At 44.1% G+C, this 19,121-nt stretch overlaps 1 protein-coding gene across 1 annotated transcript; it reads right to left on the reverse strand.

Annotated features, from left to right (window-relative positions):
• Positions 1 to 7,520, reverse strand: LOC146971567 (nuclear receptor subfamily 1 group D member 2-like). Its single transcript, XM_085803541.1, has 8 exons — positions 7,197 to 7,520; positions 4,472 to 4,708; positions 4,286 to 4,374; positions 4,032 to 4,176; positions 2,723 to 3,480; positions 2,421 to 2,606; positions 1,802 to 2,012; positions 1 to 1,358 (listed from the first exon to the last, which is right to left on the reverse strand). Exons 1-8 carry the CDS (start codon positions 7,225 to 7,227, stop codon positions 1,159 to 1,161), a joined length of 1,857 nt encoding a protein of 618 aa, XP_085659667.1. The 5' UTR covers positions 7,228 to 7,520; the 3' UTR covers positions 1 to 1,158.
• Positions 7,521 to 19,121: the final 11,601 nt, after the last annotated feature.

Here is a 19,121-nt window from a genome sequence, read left to right on the forward strand (position 1 = left end):
TACTCTTCATTTGTATTTATTCATACTATATCATATTTATATTCTATGTTCATCAGATATTTATATATATTTATATATTTATATAGATATTTACATTTGGCAGTGTTGCCAGTAGAAGAAACAGATATCTCAACAAACTGGATGACAAAAACAAGTTCAATTCAGTGCTATGCTGAAAGCAAATAGTTTGATAATAAAAAAAGAAAGAAAGAAGGGAAAAGAAGTCTCATACAAACCAGAAACTGGGGGAAAAAAACAGCGAAAAACACTTGAGTGTGATTAAATTTACACAAAGCTTTACATGATGCTGTGTCACACTTTTTATGGATTTTGTGTCACTTGGGTTTTCTGCTCCAGAACTTGTGCAAATGTAGTGTCACTGAAAGTGTTGTCAGACTCCCCCCAGAAATCACCAGGCAGTGTATACAGGCAGTTGACATGGACTTCAACATGTATTTAAAAAAATTAAATAAAAAGAATAAGGAAAAGAAAACACTATATACACACTGAAACAATGAACTGATGCTTTCTGAGATCCAAGTAATAATTGTTCGCATTAAGTACAGCCATGCAGTAGCAGCGACCATCACACATTCTTCGATACATTTTCTGATAGCTTGCCTTTCTTTGCCGACATGTATCAGTCAAAAAGTAATTGGACCATACAAACATGCGGTATATATTATCTCTCACATTCACCCGCTCCACAGAGAATACACTTTGGAATTAAATGGCTTTTGGAGGAAACATAAATGCTCAGAATAAAAAAAAATTATACCGACTAATTGGTTTCTACTCATTTCATAAAGCCAATTACGTACTTTTCTTTCTCTTGAAAATACAAAAGTGCCTCCAGTTTTGCAAAACTAGGACCCTCTGACACACGTGCACTTGCGTGTGTTTGTGTGCAACAAGCTTAAGCTATCTCTTCTATAAATACAGTACATCTTATACTCTTCTCTCTTCAGACCCCACATGGTCTACTTAACAAAAATAGAATAAAAAATAACTTTCAATACATTCTAGAAACAAACACGCAACTGGGTTGGTCGAATACAGAGGGTGCGGGGGCACTAAGAGGCAGGTCGGTCCTGGTGGAGGTGGAGGTGTGTAGAGGAGGTGCCCCCCCCCCCGTCCCCTCCCCGCTCAGGAAGCTTTTCAAGGGTGCACTTTGAAAGAGAGCAGTTCCTCTGAGTGCATGTTGTTGAGGGACCGCAGCTCGGGAAGCTTGAGCAGCAGTTTGGTGAAAGTGGTGGCCGACTCCTCGCCGTGGTTCTGCATGACCTGGTTCCGCAGAGCCCGGATCAGTTTGTCCTGCAGGGCCTCCACCGAGTTCAGGTCTTGGATCCCTGAACGATCTGAGAGAGAGAGAGAGAAAGGGAGAGACGGTGACGTTAATGCCGGATCGAATGAGGGGGTGGGACCCGTTAAGGCAGTGTTTTTCAACCTTGGGCTCGGGACCCCATGTGGGGTCGCCTGAAATTCAAATGGGGTCGCCTGAAATGTCTAGTAATTGATAATTTTTTTTTTTTTTTTGAAATTAATACTTATTCTTTTTAAAATGATGATTAAAAAGACCACACATAATCTTAAACAACTGTATTCTATACTTTCACTTTCTCGAATATGAATCGTGTTCAAACAAAATGCAGCATATAAAAACATCTGAGCTGGCGCATCTTGATTGACCGGTCTGGGGTCGCCAGAAATTTGTGAAGTCAAAATGGGGTCACGAGCCAAAAAAGGTTAGCACCACTGCGTTAAGGTGTGTGTGTGTGTGTGTGTGTGTGTGTGTTCTTACCGGCAGAGACGAGCACCACGGCGGTGAAGAGGCTCATCTCGTCAGCGTCGAGCCGCAGCGCCGCCAGCTTCTCGCTGAACTCGCACATGGAGTTGAGCAGCTCACCGGCGCCCAGCGAGCGCAGCGTGTCCAGGCTGTAGCGCTTGCCGCTCAGGAAGGTCACCGTCCGCTCCACCACGTTGAACAGAGAGGCGAATCGGACCATCAGCACCTGAGAGACAGAGGGAGGGAGGGAGAGGTTTAACTTTCTGGTGGCTTAAACACAGTTAACAATGTCTTTTATAGCGTCTTTCCTTTTATCCATCTGCTTTATATTTAAATAATCCCTGATACTTTAGATCCAACTTTCTAAATGTTTGGTACTGTACTCTCTGTGGCTTCATCCTACAACCTTGACTTGATTAAAAAACAAGGCTCTCCTGCGAAATCTCTTTGATTTTTGTTCCAGCTGTTATCAGAGTAAACATCAGCCAGCACACACAGCTGGACAAGACCGCTCTTGTTTTGGAAAACCACAGTGGATCCTGTATTCTGGGTCTTTCAGGAGCCACAACCCCATCCCCTCCCAGTGATCCACTTCAAAGAGAGTTGAGAAAATAACACGAGATGTTACACTGACCTCAAAAGTTCCAGCTTTCAGGAGGCCGACTTGGTCGTGCTCGGGGAGGTCGCGGAATCCCGGGATCCTCTTGGCGAACTCGACCACCTCGCGCACGGCGGGGGTGAAGCTCATGGAGAACTCCTCCCAGATCTCCTGGCTGGGCTTGCGGGGGTCCACGTAGGGCGAGGTGTTCATCGGACACACCTGGGAAAAACACAAGGACACAAGAGGGTCGGTGAGGACGGGGGCCGGTCCAGAGCTTTTTCACATAACAACACCACAGTATCAAAGATGGAAACGTTAAAAGAAAAAAGACTCACCAAGTGTGCTCTGTTATTCACACAGCTGGTTGGTCCGTTATAACCACTTGAGGCAGTTTGTGTGTTAAATTCATGCTGTCTTTGGCTGTCTTCTGATGCTTCACAGCTGGGGGCGCTGTTGAGCTGCTGCTGCTGCTGCTGCTGCTGGTAAACCCCCCTCTCCTCTCTGTAAGCAACGTTGGTGACGTGTTGGCTGCTGCTGCTGTACGAGCTGTGCTGGTAACCGCCCATAACCGCGTTGTTGTTCCAGCAGTTCCAGCTCTCCTGCTGCTGCTCCTCCATGCGGCTATCGCACCCCGTCTCCGGGGCGACCGCGACCGACGAGGGCGAGGCCTGGCCCTGTCTCGGCGACCTCTGCTGGCCGAACGCTAAGGCATCCTGGCGCTGCCGGCTCGACGAGACCACGGCCTCGTCCTCGCCGCTGTCCGACGCGCAGGAGGAGGCGGAGCTGGAGTTGGTGTCCATGGAGACCACCGACTCTGAGTCCTGGGGGCACTGCGGCGAGGAGGGGTTGGAGCACGACGGGGAATCGGAAGCGGAGGAGGAGGAGGAGGAAGAGGAGGACGAGGAGGAGGAGGAGGAGGAGGGCGAGGAGTTGGAGTCGCTGCTCATGGCCTCCATGGGCAGCGGGGGGCTCTGGTGGCCGTGCAGCATGCTGTGCAGCTGGCTGTTGTTGCTCATCATGTTGTTCATGGCGTTCTGCATCTCCAGCAGCATCCTCTGCTTCTCCCTCTTCGGGATTCGGCCGAATCTGACGGCTGAGAGCGAAAGTGACAACGGTTAGGTCGGATTCAAATTAACAATACTTGACAAGACAGATGCACCATGCTTCAGAGGAAAAGTCTCCTGTCAGTGGGTGCCAATCAGTTCCTTTGCTTTCTGTGTTAAAGGGAAAGTTCAACATGTTGGCAAACTGGCTCATTGCCATAATCCCTATAGTCTTAGAAGTAGGTTCATTACCTTTAATTGTCGGTGCAAGTTGTTTTTAGAACGGTGGATCAGAGCCGTGAGCTGCTCAGAGCTACATTACGGAGGCTAATGGGATTTCTTGGTTTCCTTCATCAAACTCATCAAATACACAATCCAACAACTCCAAAACGAGAAATTCCTCTGAGCAGCTCACAGCTCTGATCCACCTAAAAATAGCTTGTACCTACAAATAAAGGTAATGAACCTACTGCTAAAACTATAGGGATTATGGCAATGGGCCAGTTTGCCAACATATTGACCCTTTAATGTTGACCATCCCTTTAACTGGATGTTAATTAACTCATCACACCACTAGGGGGAACTATTCTTGAACACTCACCATCTCTGGACATGCCGACGGCCAGACACTTCTTGAACCGACACTGCTGGCAGCGGTTCCTGTTGATCCTCATGATGGTGCAGTTTTCCATCTTAAGACACTTCTTGTACTGGATGTTTTGCTGGATGCTTCTCCTGAAGAAGCCCTGAGGAACCACACAAGGAACCATAAAGTGTGAGCCTTTCGGCGGAAACGCATGAATCACATTTCATCACTGAGAAGAAATATTTTCATTTTCTGGGAACTTGTCTCACCTTGCAGCCCTCGCAAGCATGCACGCCGTAGTGGAAGCCCGAGGCCACGTCGCCGCACACCTTGCACAACAGCACCATTCCGTTGATTTCTGCGGAAACAAAAAGACAAGCATTGATTAATTGATGTGCACTACATCCTATGTAAAGTTGCTGCAGCAGACGGCAAGACCCTGATGTGGCGCTTACTGGTGATGCTGCTCTTGGCGGATGTGGAGGAGCGGCCGGCCTTCTCCATGCCACTGCGCGGGTGCCCGTTCTTGGCGGGCGGAGCGATGTCCACCACCATGCCCACGGCCCTGCTGGGCAGAGAGGGCCGGGACAGAGTGGGCGATGTGGACAGGTAGCCGCTGCCGGGGCTGCTGCTCATCATGCAGGACTCCGGGCTGGAGGCGGAGCCGGAGGAGATGTAGGCGATCACGCCTCCTGTGGAGAGGGAGAGACAGTGACGTGTTACAGCAGGTAGATTACATCCTTTTCTCCTTGTGTTCGATGGCTCTTTAAATTCAAATACATAGGCCTCCCTTGTATCTGCAACATCTAACAACGCTGCACTTTGACTTTGCTTTTCACTGCAAATCAGACTCATCCTGCTCACTGCTTTAAGCAAACGCACAATGTAAAATCTGATACCATGCCATATCTGCTGTTTCTTTCACGCACTGTACACCAGTTTCCAAGAAATGAAATGCACACAACCAGAGCAACAACCACATCAAGATATCAAATGTTTTTTTTTTTTACTCTACTATAATGTGAAGCTTGCCAACTGTAATGTGAGCCAGAGACAATAACAGGAATTGAGTTGTAAACCGCAGCAATTTGAAGAAAAAAAAAACGTGTGTGTGCCAAACAAACAGCCTTTGGCAGGACAGTGAGTACAGGTAGCTGACACACCCAGGCTGCAAAGGAGCCATGTGTGTGTGTGTGTGTGTGTGTGTGTGTGTGTGTGTGTATTTCCTGGTTGGTGTATTCACTGCTGTGATTGACCTGCTTTATCACCTCCAGTGCTTACTGGTTGGATAACACTGTTACATAACAAGCCTGGGTCTCAATGCTATGGGAGTGTGCTCCGCTGACTGGACGACCAGACAGGGTCACTGAAGCACTGGAGTAACATAACAAGTTGTAGAAACAAAAGGAGAGAGAAAAAAAGGGGGAAACATCCACTGTTCGGGTTACATAATAACACGTTCAGCCAGAAAACTTTATTTTTGACCTTTCCCATCAGAAGAACTGTGAATTGAGAGCACATCCTCAGACAGAGCTTTGCAGCTACGTTATCAAACTGAGGAAGTGTAAAAGGTTCTTTTTTGAAAAACTTTTTGTGTTAGTTCAGCTTCTGAGGTGAATAGCGAGATATGAGTCTCTGTTCATTGAACCTCCAATGAACAGAGACGACAGAATAAACTCATCAGCTGAACAGAAGATAAATAATGTGAAATTACTGTGACAGTCGATTCCTTTTAAGTGTTCTTTTTTTTCTCCTTTTTTTATCGCACCAAATGCTGTCTGACTGCTGCATCTCCAGTGTGGGATTTATCCCCAACTTCTGTCACAATAAAGTGTTGTTAGCTTTGTCACCTTGGGTCTAGGAGAAGCAGTTGTCACTATTAAGCGTCATTTTCTGGACCAAATGATTAATAGATTTATCATCATTATCATTCATAAGTTAATAATAAGAAGACTCAATTTCACAGCCTCAATAATAACTTTCCTTGTGTGGCCTTGAGAAAAACACATTAACATTTACCAGACTGCTCCAAGGGACTAAGCACTGAAGTTGGGCAGCTGCATGTGTAGTCGATTTCCAGGAAGGGAAAAAACAACAACAAAGAAAAAAAACAAAACAAAACGAAAAGTGTGTATATTTTTTAAATTTGTGTAAAAGTTAAAGTGAGTTTTCCTTCATTAACTCTTTTTAAAAAGCTCTATATTTAGAGAGCAGAGCAGATGATTACCTAACCCCAACCATGACTGTTCTTTTTCACGGCCCACCCACACGTGGACCTGTCATGTATTTCTGTGAAAGCGAAGCGCGAGGAGGAGAAAAAAAAATCTAGGTCAGCCGTGGCTGTGTGTCTGTCTCACGTGTACCCTGCAGTGCAGCCGCGCGTCGTGGAGCTCCGTGTACACACCGCATTGTGCAATGTGCCGCGTCACGGGCCGCGCTGCGACCAATCAGGGCGCAGTTCCGCCGAAGCGTGCGCCCTGAGTGGAACGCCCCCTCGACCAATCAGAGGAGTGTTCTCAGTGAGCGTGTACACAGTGGCACATGGCTAGGCTACGCTGTCCATGTGAGAGGGGACCGGGGAAGTGGAACACTGTTGTTGTGTCAAATGTAGCTATGGACGTAGAGCCGCACTGGCACTCCTAACCTCCTTTTAAAAAACACGGCAACACAACCACATCCCACACTTTTATCACACTAGATCCATGCAGGAATTACATCAAATAATACAAAAAAAAAAAAAACATTATAATATCCTAACAACTCATTCAGTCTTGTGATGCTGCAGTACAGGAAGATAGAATCAAGTTCTGCCTCCTGAGCCCTCAACACTTGACTTGGTTCATTCAACAATGTATAAATGTCTGGATTCAACTAATAACACACATTATGACACTATCAGTGTATTGAAGCTACAAAAACATTTTATAGCAATTTCATAAGTCTGTGCCATATTTAACTTCAATGAGCTTCCTCACCACCAATGTCATTAAAAGGAAGAGCAGGCACAGAAAAAAAAAACTTGATGTATACATGAGACACCACATTCTTCATTTTCTAATTCTTGCAAACACAGTCTCTGCACGATGCATGCACTGGACACACTGACAACACTGCATTATTATGTGTTTTGATGCATAGATGATTTCTATAACAGGCAATATTGTATTCTTGTGTTCTTACCAGGCTTGGCTGTCCCAAAGTCCTCAGGCATCTCCGAAACCAAAAGGGATTTTCGGTCGGAACTCAGGCGTCTGTGTCACGACTTCTGTCAGGGAAAACGATCGGAGACTAAAGTTGGCGACCGTGTGCAAGTACGACGAGTTGAAAAACGTCGCTGAAGCTCATATCAAGAATCTATTTCTAGAGAATTAAAGCCTCGCGTCCAAGTGGGTAAAAACTCACGAGAGGTGGATTCATGCGGCGTTCACTGTCTGAGAGAGAAGAAGATGTGAGTACGTCGCTACTCTGACCGAGTCGTAGGAACTCCCCCCTTGTTGTGTGTGACTGCGGGTTAGTCAAGAGAACTGAATGTTCTCAATAGTGGGCTCGCCCATGTGACCTCGCCACATGGCCACGCCCCCCGCCCGGCCGCTCGAGCCACTTTAACCCAGTGACACACTTTTCAGGAGCCGGGGGGCGGAGCCAAGCGTTCCGTCGACGTAACAGAGGGACGGTAACACGACGGTCACGTTGCACAGCACAACGTGAAGAGGGTGAAGAGACAGAGAACAGCACAACAACAGCAGTCGGTGCTGCGTGCCGAGCAGACAAACCCTGCTGCTGCTGCTGCTGCCGGGGCCGGGCCCGGGGCCGGGGCCGGGCTGGTGGACGGTCGAGTCAGTCAAGTTCCAGGCAGATTTCTCCTCTCATAGTCACATACAAGCTGCATCAGGCCTGACCTTTCTACAGTAGGCTACAGCTGTTAGTAGCTACAGCTGCTGTAGGGACACAAACTGCACTAGCCTACCTGTAAAGTGAAGTAGTTCAAACTAGCCAGTCCAGTATACACGGACTGATGAAGCCACTTGGATAAGGGGTGAAACGTCTTCAAAGACAATAACTAAGTTGAGTTGACTTTAAAAAAAAAAAAAAAAAAAATTATACACTGACAATACAATAACCAAAACAAAGGACAGAACAAATCTCACGACATAATAAAACAGGACAAAAAAGTAAAAAAAAAAAAAAACAACTACTAAAATTAAATTAACAGTAAAGCAGAAGTAAGCAATATTTTTGTGTTAATATAAGTCTTAAATAGTTGTATCTTATAGAGTGTTTGGTCTGAGACACGGGTCTGTCAGTCACTCTGCTCTGCTGTAAGCCGAGGAGAAAACTTTCCTTGTATCCTACAACCAGCCACAATCTGACTACATGTGTACAATAAAAAAAAATAATGTAGTTGGTCCTCCACTTCTTTAAAATGTATATAATGGAGAGTGGTTAGTGTTAAAAATGTTAAGTTGTTTATTTGTAGTGGTAATTTAAAAAAAAGTTGAGTTGACTTGATTCAATTGCCTAGAGATAGTTTGGTTTTGTTTTCACTGCAAAAAATAATGATTATTTATTTTCATTTCATGACAACTTGTCCACCCTGAAACAAATTCCACACGAATATCCTGTTGTAATTTTGGATGAGTTATACCTAGTGTTGTAGTCAAGACCACCTACCTGAGACCGAGTCAAGACCAAGACCAGAGCATACAAAGGCCAAGAGCTGTGTCTCAGTTTGAATACTTCCTAACAGTTTTGATATAAGTAGGCTACATTCACACTGACAAGTAGCAAAATGCAGTGTACTGTACTTACCTGGATGGTGCACTTAACGGTCAAAAAGTTGAGTGATGGACACTTCCAACCCTCAATGATCGTCGTCTTGGCTACATAGCGGAATATAATTAACATACTGGTAAATAGGTACTGATAGGGTGAGCAAGCGTATAGTACCTTGTCTTTTAAACATGAATTGCAGATAGGCCGCTGCAACAGCAGCCATCCAGTTTAGTGAGTGGATTGTAATAGTATTCCAAATATCAGTCACCATATTCAGATGAATAATTACAATATTATGCACTGTGAGTGGACACTTCATGAGAAACACCTGTATGGCTTAATTGTCCAACCCAGTCCAATCCAATCTATTTGATACCTGTTATATTCCCTTTACTAATTTGAAAATAGCTCCAAATACAAAGTACCAGTTAATTATTTAAATGTGTTAGGAAATAAGATCTTCTTTTATTCACACTGGGGTATATTCAAATATACCTTCAAAATAACATAATAACATGGAAAAGCAATTTGATATCCCAGCGGAGGAAGAGCATGATGATGATGAACCTGATATCCCTTTGCACTTTGTTTATTCTGTAATAGATACAACAAAGGATCATGTCTGTATGTGCATTCTGTGTATTTGAATACACCGTCTCTATGTGTACATGTACACGCATACCATAGGAGCATGTTTGTATCTGTAAATGTCTCTATCAGTGTTGTACTGAACAGTTGCATGTGTGGACAAAAAAAAAAAGAGGGTGAGGGTGAGGGTGAGGGGGGGCATGTCTGATAAAACTACATTGTCAACCACCACAGTCATTGGTGTTTAAATCCATTATGATATTGTAGCATTATTTTGTGGCCATGTACTAACTGACTTAGTTTCAGTTTCCAGTTTTTATTGATTCTAACATAAAGAATATAATTATAATTAATTAGGCTAATAACTAATATTTTTGAATACAAGACTGAAATATAATTTGTCTAGGTTGGTATTACTGAGAGCAATGTCTTTCTCCACTGACAGCAAGCAATAACACAATAAGGTGAAATGCAGTCCAGTGCAGATAACCTGAAATTGAACAACTTTCTTTTTCCTGATAAATTGAACACAGGGAGTATTCAGTAATAATCAGTGTTGTGCCTCTTCTGCATTCAACCCACAGGCAATCCCCCAGCCCTGTGTTCCTGGGATTGCTCAATAGGAGGACATATATACACAAAATCACAGACCTTCAACTGATGCTGCTGACAATGATTTGCGCACACACACTAACCTAACCTCCAAGGAGTGAAGTGAAAGTTCACAGTCATTTCCTCGACTCTAATGGAAGTCCCCAAAAGTCCCCTACTGATCAAATATTTCAACATTTGCAGATGAAAAGATGCATAGAGCAGATGTTGCAGTGAAAAACTGGGTTAAACTGCACGATTAAAATCATCGAGATGGCATGTAACCAGTTTAAACTATGCTCAAAAGCCAGACTCTGATCAATATCTCAGATATGATCAAATGGCCCAATTATGAGTGCAGACTTGCAAACACAGCTGCAGATAGATGTGTGAGCTGTGGACGACCATACTCCATCAGTGAATTTGACAAACTTTGCTGATTCTCATGTAATGTATTGTCATCATCAGGTCACAAGTTTAAATTGTCCAGTACTTTGGTTTAAAGGGACAATTCAACATTTTGACAAATTGGCCCATTGCCATAATCCCTTTAGTTTTAGGAGTAAGGCCTCATTGGCACCGACATCACACAGTCACAGTCATTTTACATTACACACTGGAAATGAAAAAAAGTAATTAATCATGAACTTCATATCAATGTGTTATAGATTTTTTTTTTTTTTTTTTAATAGTGCCATATAGTGTAGACGAACTACAAGGGTGCAACGTGGGTGACTAACAAATAACAGTATCATACAAACAAGACTTCAAATAGGCAAACAGAAAGAAGACAAGAACAAGACACATACATATGATAATAGTAATAAAATTAGTAAATTTCATTAGTAAAATGAAAAAAGAAAAGAAAAGAAAAAAGTATAATGAAGAAATAAATACAAATAGAATGTGAAAATAAAGAATAAAAGGTAGGTAAAGGTTTATTTTTCTCTTGTGAGAGTGTGCATGTACGTGTGCATGCGCATGTGTGTGTGTGTGCGTGCACATGTGTGAATGACTTCTTGTGTAAGATTGCAGAGAATGTGCAGAGGGAATGAGAGAATGTGATGGAAGTATGAGAAGGAGGTGGAGACAAGGGGGAAGAGACAGATGAGAGACAGGAAAAAGTAACATAGTCTTGTAAGTAAGTAATAGGGAGTAACATTGTTTTAGACCCCCAGCTTGCCCCGGGGGCCAAGACCTCCAGGGTGGGAGGAGGGCGGGACTAGAGGGGTATCAATTAATTAATCATTCTTTCTCTTGTGTTATAGATTGACTACTGAGGTACTTGAAAATCCATGTTTGGTTAAGTTAACAGCCCCTTAGAGAATATAGATAAAACTGCTTAACCAATCCACTTCCAGATCAAGCAGACCTGGGATCAATTGGTTCACTACTCACCAGTACTGCATAGTGCTACAAATGGTTGGCAAAGTGCTTTCAAAGGACCTCTGGGATGAAGTTGTAGAAAGGCACAAGCCAAGGTAGGAGCAGGTTATACATAGTTATCCCCCGGAGAACCACTCAGAGCATCATTATGGCACCACCAACACCTTGCTTAGACCAGACTGGCTGTTCAAACTGGATGCCAGCACTAGGAGGATATTGATCAGAGAAGCTCGTAAGAGGCCAACGGTAACTTTGATGGAATTGTCTGTTTTCCTGGGACTGTTTGGTTTATGTGACTGTCATAACATGGTGTTTTGAACCAGCCTTAAGCCCTATTTGCACGGGATTAGTATTACCTGGGGACCTCTGGTAATTTGTAATAATTGCGGAGGACGTCTGTGATCTTAATCCCGTGCGAATGTGCCATGTCAGTAATTTTTGAAGTAAAAATTCCCCCGCAAATGACCTACTATATTTCACCAAAGACCGACGTCCCGTGGTAAAACTAGTCCCGTGCGAATCTGCATCTCAGTAATTGAGGGGCATTTTTTGTTCTTCCCCGGTTGAAACCGTGTTGAAACATGGAAGCTGTGGTGGAAATTATTTAGTTTTAGGTACAAACACGGGCTCGTATCGGTGCTAGAGACCCATTTAAATAAACAGCTCAGATCCATAAAAAGAGCGAAATTGAGGAGGATATTGAGATGGATGACGGCGGCTTTCAACAGGCTTAATACAAATGCCAAGACGGCCCGTTATTGTGGCGACAACTGCACTGTTGCAAAGTCACGTTGCTGCTTTGACATTTTATTTACATTTGCTTTGCACATGGATGTGACAGCAGCGGATGTTACGACGTGCACAGCTTTGACGTCATATCGGAGCCTTAAAGACCCCCTCCCATGAAAATCGTGTTTTTCGTGCTTTTCACATGTTCCTGTGGTATTTTTCTGATGTTAGAGAACATATCAGCAGAAAAGGAAGTGCAAAATTGCATTTCTGAGTTTTTCTGCCTTCAAATTGCTGTGAACCAATGGCAGACGCAAACTGGCCGTTTCAGGGAGACTGGAGTTGACGTGTCACAACTCCAGGGGAGGGCACTAGTGCTACAAGCTCCCGCCCCGCTCTGCATCTGGCTCAGAGGTGAAAGGCTTGACAGCTCGGTGTAGCTGTCAAGGTATAATAGGTGTAGCTCACCTGGTAGAGCAGCTTGCACCGTGAGCAAGGACTATGCTCCAGTCTGGGATTAAATCCCAGTGTGGAGTTTTACGCTAAACGCACTGAATCTGTAATTGTACAATGTCATGGGGTGGGGTGCGAAGCGGTGGCTGGGCGGGTGCAGAGCAGCGCAGTCTCCGCCCACCCTCCAGAGGTGCATTGCTAATGAGCTGGTTTTAAAATGACCAAAAAGGGTCGCAGGAGGGGGACTTTAATGTCAGTAAATTCGAGTAAAAATACAGACTTCACTTATCCCGTGCGAATGCACCGCAAGAAACACAGACAGGAGGGGGGGGGGGGGGGGGGGTCATTTACAAATCACCAGACATCCCCAGGTAATACTAATCCCGTGCGAATAGGGCTTTAGTGTGTTTTTTCCAAGAGGTGGATGTCTTTTATTTTTCCTAGTGGCAGTGTACCAGAATGCACCGTGAGGAGTGTGAGGTGACAGCTGAATTCAATGAATTAATCAGTGTGGAGTGGAGTGGTATGACATTCAGTGTGAAGACTGGCTGTGAAGAGGAGGCTGCTGTGCTGGGCTGTGTTGGGCTAAAGAGGACTCCCCACTTACCTGGAATCCAGGTACATGGTTGGTGCAGACGGACAGAGCTCCGAAGTCTGAGAAATCTGTGTAAGACCAAGAGAGGAGAGGCGAGGGGGGCGGACCTTTGACCTTTAACTTATCCTTTAATGGCCAAAAATATCACTTACAAAAATTACTGTAACATGCATAGAATTGTAATGGTAAATTTGAATATTCCTTTGTTTTAATCACTTGAGACGTCCCCAACCCCTGCTTTCCTCCCAAGGTATCAGAACTCCTTTGTTTGTTACCCATTTGTGTATTCTAATGTCTAGACCTCTTAACATGTAACCCTGCAGGATGCCCCAGGTGTGAAAATACACCCTTGGGGGTCGGTGCCAATACCTGCAACAGACAAAAGAGCGTTGAAAACACACTGTCTGAGGCCCCGTCCAGACGAATACGCGGCTTCACCGAATCCGATCTTTTTCTTAATCGTTTTGAAAAAAATCTCCGTAAACACGGCATCGTTTTCAGAAATACCTGCGTCCACATGGATCCAGTGAAAACGACCCAAAACGCTGTAGTACCTACATACTGCAGGCGTGTGTGTGGCGCTGCAGCGCTGCCTGCCACACATAAACACTTAAAACAGCTGAAGAAGACGGGAAGTCCCCGCTGTAATTCAATAGAAGAAGTTCCCCGCTGTATTCAAACTCAAACATGGGATTAAATGTTGACAGGGAGTCGTGTCAGAGTAAATATTACGATCAGTGATGATTAAACAGACGTGATTCAGCTGCAGCGTCTGAGCGACGCGACGTTAGTCGGCCGTTGTTGTTGTTACGTCCATAGACTGTCAGTGTGCAGCTGCTGCAGCGGTGTGTGTGTGTGTGTGTGTCTCAGGTTACAGGTAGAGCGGCGGGGGGCATGACATCATCGTTTCAGAAAAAATCCGTATTGGCCGTCCAGACGAAAACGCTGGGGCGGCGTTTTCAAATTTTCCCACTCTGGGACCCGTTTTCAAAAAATACCGTTTTCACCCCCTGAAAACGCCGGATTCGTGTGGACGCGAGGCCAATCCGATAAAGTATTTATCCGGATTCGAAAAAAACGGATTCGTCTGGACGGGGCCTGAGTATTGGACCGGCCCCTGCAGCAGACAAAGGGGTGTGGCATACCTGAGGGGGCGTTTCCTCAGGTATAAGTGTTTCGGTCTCCCCAATATTTTGTTTTGATACGCTAGTGCTATTCCCCTCTGAGTCTGGGGTTACCACCTGGGGTCTGTAGGTTGACCTACTAACCTCTGACCTGGATAATATAAATTCTGAGTGCTGCACGGCTCATTCTGATACATAAATTCCACTTCCAGGTATAGATCAACCTACAGACCCCGGATGTTGATAACAGGTAACCCCGGACTCAGAGGGGAATAGCACTAGCGTATCATAACTAAATATTGTTGAGATGAACGGGTTTCACGGCAGATAATTTAGAGGCTGCATTCTGCTGCCCTGTAGACTCGCATTATATGGATATACGCGGCTCTCGGCTGGATCTAATTTCGTCGGAACGACTTGTAATGACACCAAAGTTATCTGGGTGAGTAAATGATCATATTTTATGTTAGAAATAAGGTCCAGATTGTAAAAAAAACAACAACCGGCAATTACCCTTTAAAGGTGGAGAAAGTGTCTGTTTTTAGAGACAGTAGAAAGTGTCACACACAGTTTTTGTGTAGCATGATGGCTGCAAGATAATGCATAGCATGATGGCTGCAAGATAATGCACAGATGCAAAGTACACATGTAATTCATGAGAACAAGCCTCTGCCACAGAGCTGACAATGGGAAGATCGCTCATCTTCCAACCTGCAAACGATCCTAATCACACTGCAAGAAGATGAAGGTCTCCGAGAGGCCGAGCCAGAGCCCAGGCTTACAGCTGAAAGCAAGAAAACATTATTATTTTACAGGTGTCTATATCAGCCTCTGTGACAAATAAAACTATATCAAAAGGGTGTGATGATTTTCTTGAGTGCAGCCTCATTTTTATTACACGCAATAAAGTGATTCATTGTGTTTATTGAATCGTAAGTCAGTTCAGTCTCCTGACTGTTGTACTACTTACTGTACCTAAAATGTGAATGAGCGACTTTGATATAAATGATTAACATTTATACCTGCTGATCCGAGGAATTAGCTTCATCAGGTTTAGGATGTTATTACATGTGTACAGCACCATTTTGATAAATTGTTGATCTATTAACATTGGCTGCTTTCTGTTTTGGCCAAAGAATGTACTGAGTTCTTTTCTTTTTTTTTTTTAATATGCCCATTTATGAGACGACCATTAAAAGATAGAGAATAGAGATACAGATTCCTTTTTGTAGTTCAAAGAAAAAAAACAAACAAACATGTCCTACCACCACTTGTGTAGATTGAGAGTGTATTTATTTTCCAGTTTCTGCTGTGTGGCCTGAGTTCAAGCCACAGTGGAACGTTTTGCTCTTGGCAGGACATAAGATCAACAAGACCACGTCAGCCATCACAACTATTTTAAGAGCTGGATGCTGAAACAGAGAGTTAACACTTCCAGTCAGTGCATGACCTAAATGTGCCAGCTGCTAAACATTACAGGCATTCTCCTTTGTCCTGGTGAATGTTTAACAGATGTTACCTGATTTAAATGAACTCCTCGTGCAGAGGTAAACATGCGTATTATTTCACGAGTTCAGCCGCCTGCTGTGCACAGGCAGAGACTGGCTCACAAAACAAACACTGTATTTTGGAATGTGTGCAAAATGTTTTTTGTTTTAATATTATTATTATTATTATTATTATGCCCCCTTGGCCAGGTCTCTCGTGTAAATCAAAATTTTACATGCCGCGCTCCTTTCCAAAGTTTTAGTCAAGTGTACCGGCAATTTAGACCATTTTTGACTTTTTATGTAGAGCCATAGTGTATTCTATATTATTGCCACCAACACATACTGTAGCTCAATTGAAAGGTTTAACTTTATGCTTCAAATGACCACAAACCGTTTGTTTCTACGTGCCTCCGTTCCTGAGAAAAGTCAAGCTAAACATGGCTGGGTTTCACCAAAATCCCTCCTTTTTTTCTAGAAAAGGAGATAGAGCGTCTTTTATGAAAGGTGCTCTGTTTGTGTCTGTCGCTCTTCTCACACTCGCATTTCTGGATCAAAGAGCTCGTATAAGATAAATATATACAACAATTGTTGTTCTATTCACAAAACCACCATCGGGGGCGGGGGGGGCGCCACTAAACAACAATAACACAGACGCACCGTGCCGTGTCACAGCCTCTCGCCGCGGAACGTGAGGCTCTGCCGGCCACAGCGGCTCGGGAACACCGGTCCCGCCGGTGGTCACGGTCCGTCTGTGGTACGGGTCGGTGACGGCGGTCTGCTTTGGTCCAGAGACCATCAGATTTTACCGCGGGAGGACTTTGGGGAGGACACGGTGTTGCTTCAGATGAAGACCGGGCGGGACAGTCGGCTGAGAGCTTCCTGTTTCTGCTCCGAGCAGCTCGAGCAGCTGGAGCAGCAGCGCAGGTGAGAGCAGAGCAGCTGCTGCATCTGCATGAACTCCGTTTGCAGAAGCTGAGTTATGATAAAAACTTCCAGATCATGAGCTGTCATGTGACTTTGATCGTCATCTATTTCAGTTCTCCTCGTCGTAGAGTCCCCAAATTTACATATTTGTGTATTAAAGTGTCTATTTTCATAATTTAAAAAAAAAAGCAAAAAACGAAAAATTTCGTTTTTGGCACTCAACGCATGGGAACGAAAAACGAGAAATTACGTGGTTGGCACTCAATGAGTTAAGTGCAAAAAAAAAAATGAAATGAAAAATACACAGATCCCACAATCCCTTGAAAGACAGACTGGTAATATTCTGTCTGGCCATCTGCAGCCCCCTGTCCACAGCCAGTTCATCCCTACTGAAGATTTAAATCTTTAAAATCAGGTCACAAATGTGTCATTTGCATTTTTTGAATGGTTAAGTCCTGCCCCCCCAAACAACTGGGCACTGCAGTCTCTGGCAATCGTTACTCAAACAGCAGTGAACTGTGTATTTGTTGGGGACTATTTTCGGCCACAGATCTGGTGCACCAGTGGGTATTTAAAGCAGCAGGACTCTCTTGCACTTACTCTGTGTATGTGTATGTGTATGTATGTGTATGTGTGTATGTGTGTGGGCCCTCCAAAATAAACTACACGCATCATAAAGTGTAACAGTGTGACTCATTGATGTGCTGGTAGCTTTTGGGTAACAATGAAGCTCTATGGAGCAGGAGAATAAGCTGTATCATGCTTTGGGACACACTGACAAAAAGGCCCCACCCTATTATTATTCATACCCCTGCCCCATGCCTCTTGCAACAAAGTGGTAGAGGGTTGGGGTAGAAATATTCCCCTACAAAACGAGACACCACCACTTTACAATAAAACATCATCTGTTTAAGATTGCCTTTTCCCTCTGAATGTTTTAATTGCACTGTTTAATTTAACCCAGTATTTAAACTTGCGTACGCCTACTTCTTGTTTATTTTGCACTTCTTTTATTCGTTGTAAGGTGTCCTTTAGTGACAGAAAGGCACCTATGAAAATGTATTATAATTATCATTATCTGCATGGGAATGCATTGATATCAGTGGGAGGTTAATAAAAAATCGGGTGATTCTCTGCTGCTGGACTTCAGTCAGATTTTGGATCAGATGTGGAAAACCTTTGCACACCGGTTTTCAGAAAGGAATGTTTTGGAGTTGTTGGATTGTGTATTTGATGAGTTTGATGAGGGAAACCAAGAAATCCCATTAGCCTCTGTAGCGTAGCTCTGAGCAGCTCACGGCTCTGCTCCGCCGTTCTAAAAATAGCTTGCACCGACAATTAAAGGTAACAAACCTACTCCTATGACTATAGGGATTATGGCAATGGGCCAATTTGCCAAAATGTTGAACTATCACTTAAAAAACTTTTCTATGAAAAACAGTGTTGTAATATGAACACAACACACACTCGCAATTTTAAAATACATTTGTGTGTCTCTTTGGGTGCGTGTGCAGCCATCCTGAAGAGTTCATCTGTTGTATTGTAGGAAATTAATCATACTCTGCGTTTGCAGTGTGGTCTTGAAAAGTGTTTGTTTAAAGGGCTGTTACCCTCCAATTAAGCCTCGACCCTTCATCCAAAAGACAGTCAGGATACCCCCACCCCTGATCTGAGTGGGCAAAACAGAGTGGCAGGGCAGGAGAAATGGGATTGGGCCTAAACGTTTGTTTGGTTAGTCTAGATTTGTCGATGATATCAGGGGATCAGGGGTAAACTGTAGAAGCAGAGACTCCATTGACATAAATGCTGCTCATTTAGTGGAGACTGAGTAACATTTGGCGTTCCACATGGTTTTCACACCACAGAGCCTCCTATAGAGCGGAGCGCCTTCCCACACTCTCCATCCCCAGCTGCTCCAACACTTCAGCTGCATCTCAGTTTCTATACTTGGTTTCTCTAATACAGTATGTATGCAAGTTACATTTTTTTCTTTTAAAACACAAAAAACAGGTTTAACCCTGTGGTATCTGCTCAGTGAGAGTTGTGTATGTTGCTGCTTTCTCTGGGTACAGTGGCTGTATTAATTAAGAGTAGATATGCATCTATTGCCGTCGACACTCTGAAAACTGTCCTGACAGTTCAGCTCCTGAACCGAGTGCATCCGGTCGCCAGTAAGAGATACACACACTGTTAAGCCACCCATTACCATTATCTTACACACTAACACATAGCTAGTGGGACGTCAGGCGTTATATTTCTGTAGCTGCGTGAAGGGGGTCACAAAGAAGGATTATGATGTTATGTGGCTTGTGGGTTGAAACTGGAACATAAGGGTTGTTGTTGGTTGTTACCTGGTTACCAGTTATTCAGCTTAATTGGTAATCCTGCTCCCTCAGACAACCATCTCACACACACAGGGTGATGGCTTATGTCAACGGAAGACTGATGTAGA

This window comes from Trachurus japonicus, chromosome 16 (assembly GCF_045865225.1).
Source record: "Trachurus japonicus isolate A0001 chromosome 16, Traja_1.0".
NCBI lineage: Eukaryota > Metazoa > Chordata > Actinopteri > Carangiformes > Carangidae > Trachurus > Trachurus japonicus.

Coding starts and splice junctions, on each gene's coding strand:
- LOC146971567 (XM_085803541.1), bottom strand. CDS start 7,227: ATGCCTGAGGACTTTGGGACAGCCAAGCCTG. Junction 4,709..7,196: donor CTTTGGGACAGCCAAGCCTG/GTAAGAACACAA, acceptor CCCTCTCCACAG/GAGGCGTGATCGCCTACATC. Junction 3,481..4,031: donor CGTCGGCATGTCCAGAGATG/GTGAGTGTTCAA, acceptor TTTCGCTCTCAG/CCGTCAGATTCGGCCGAATC.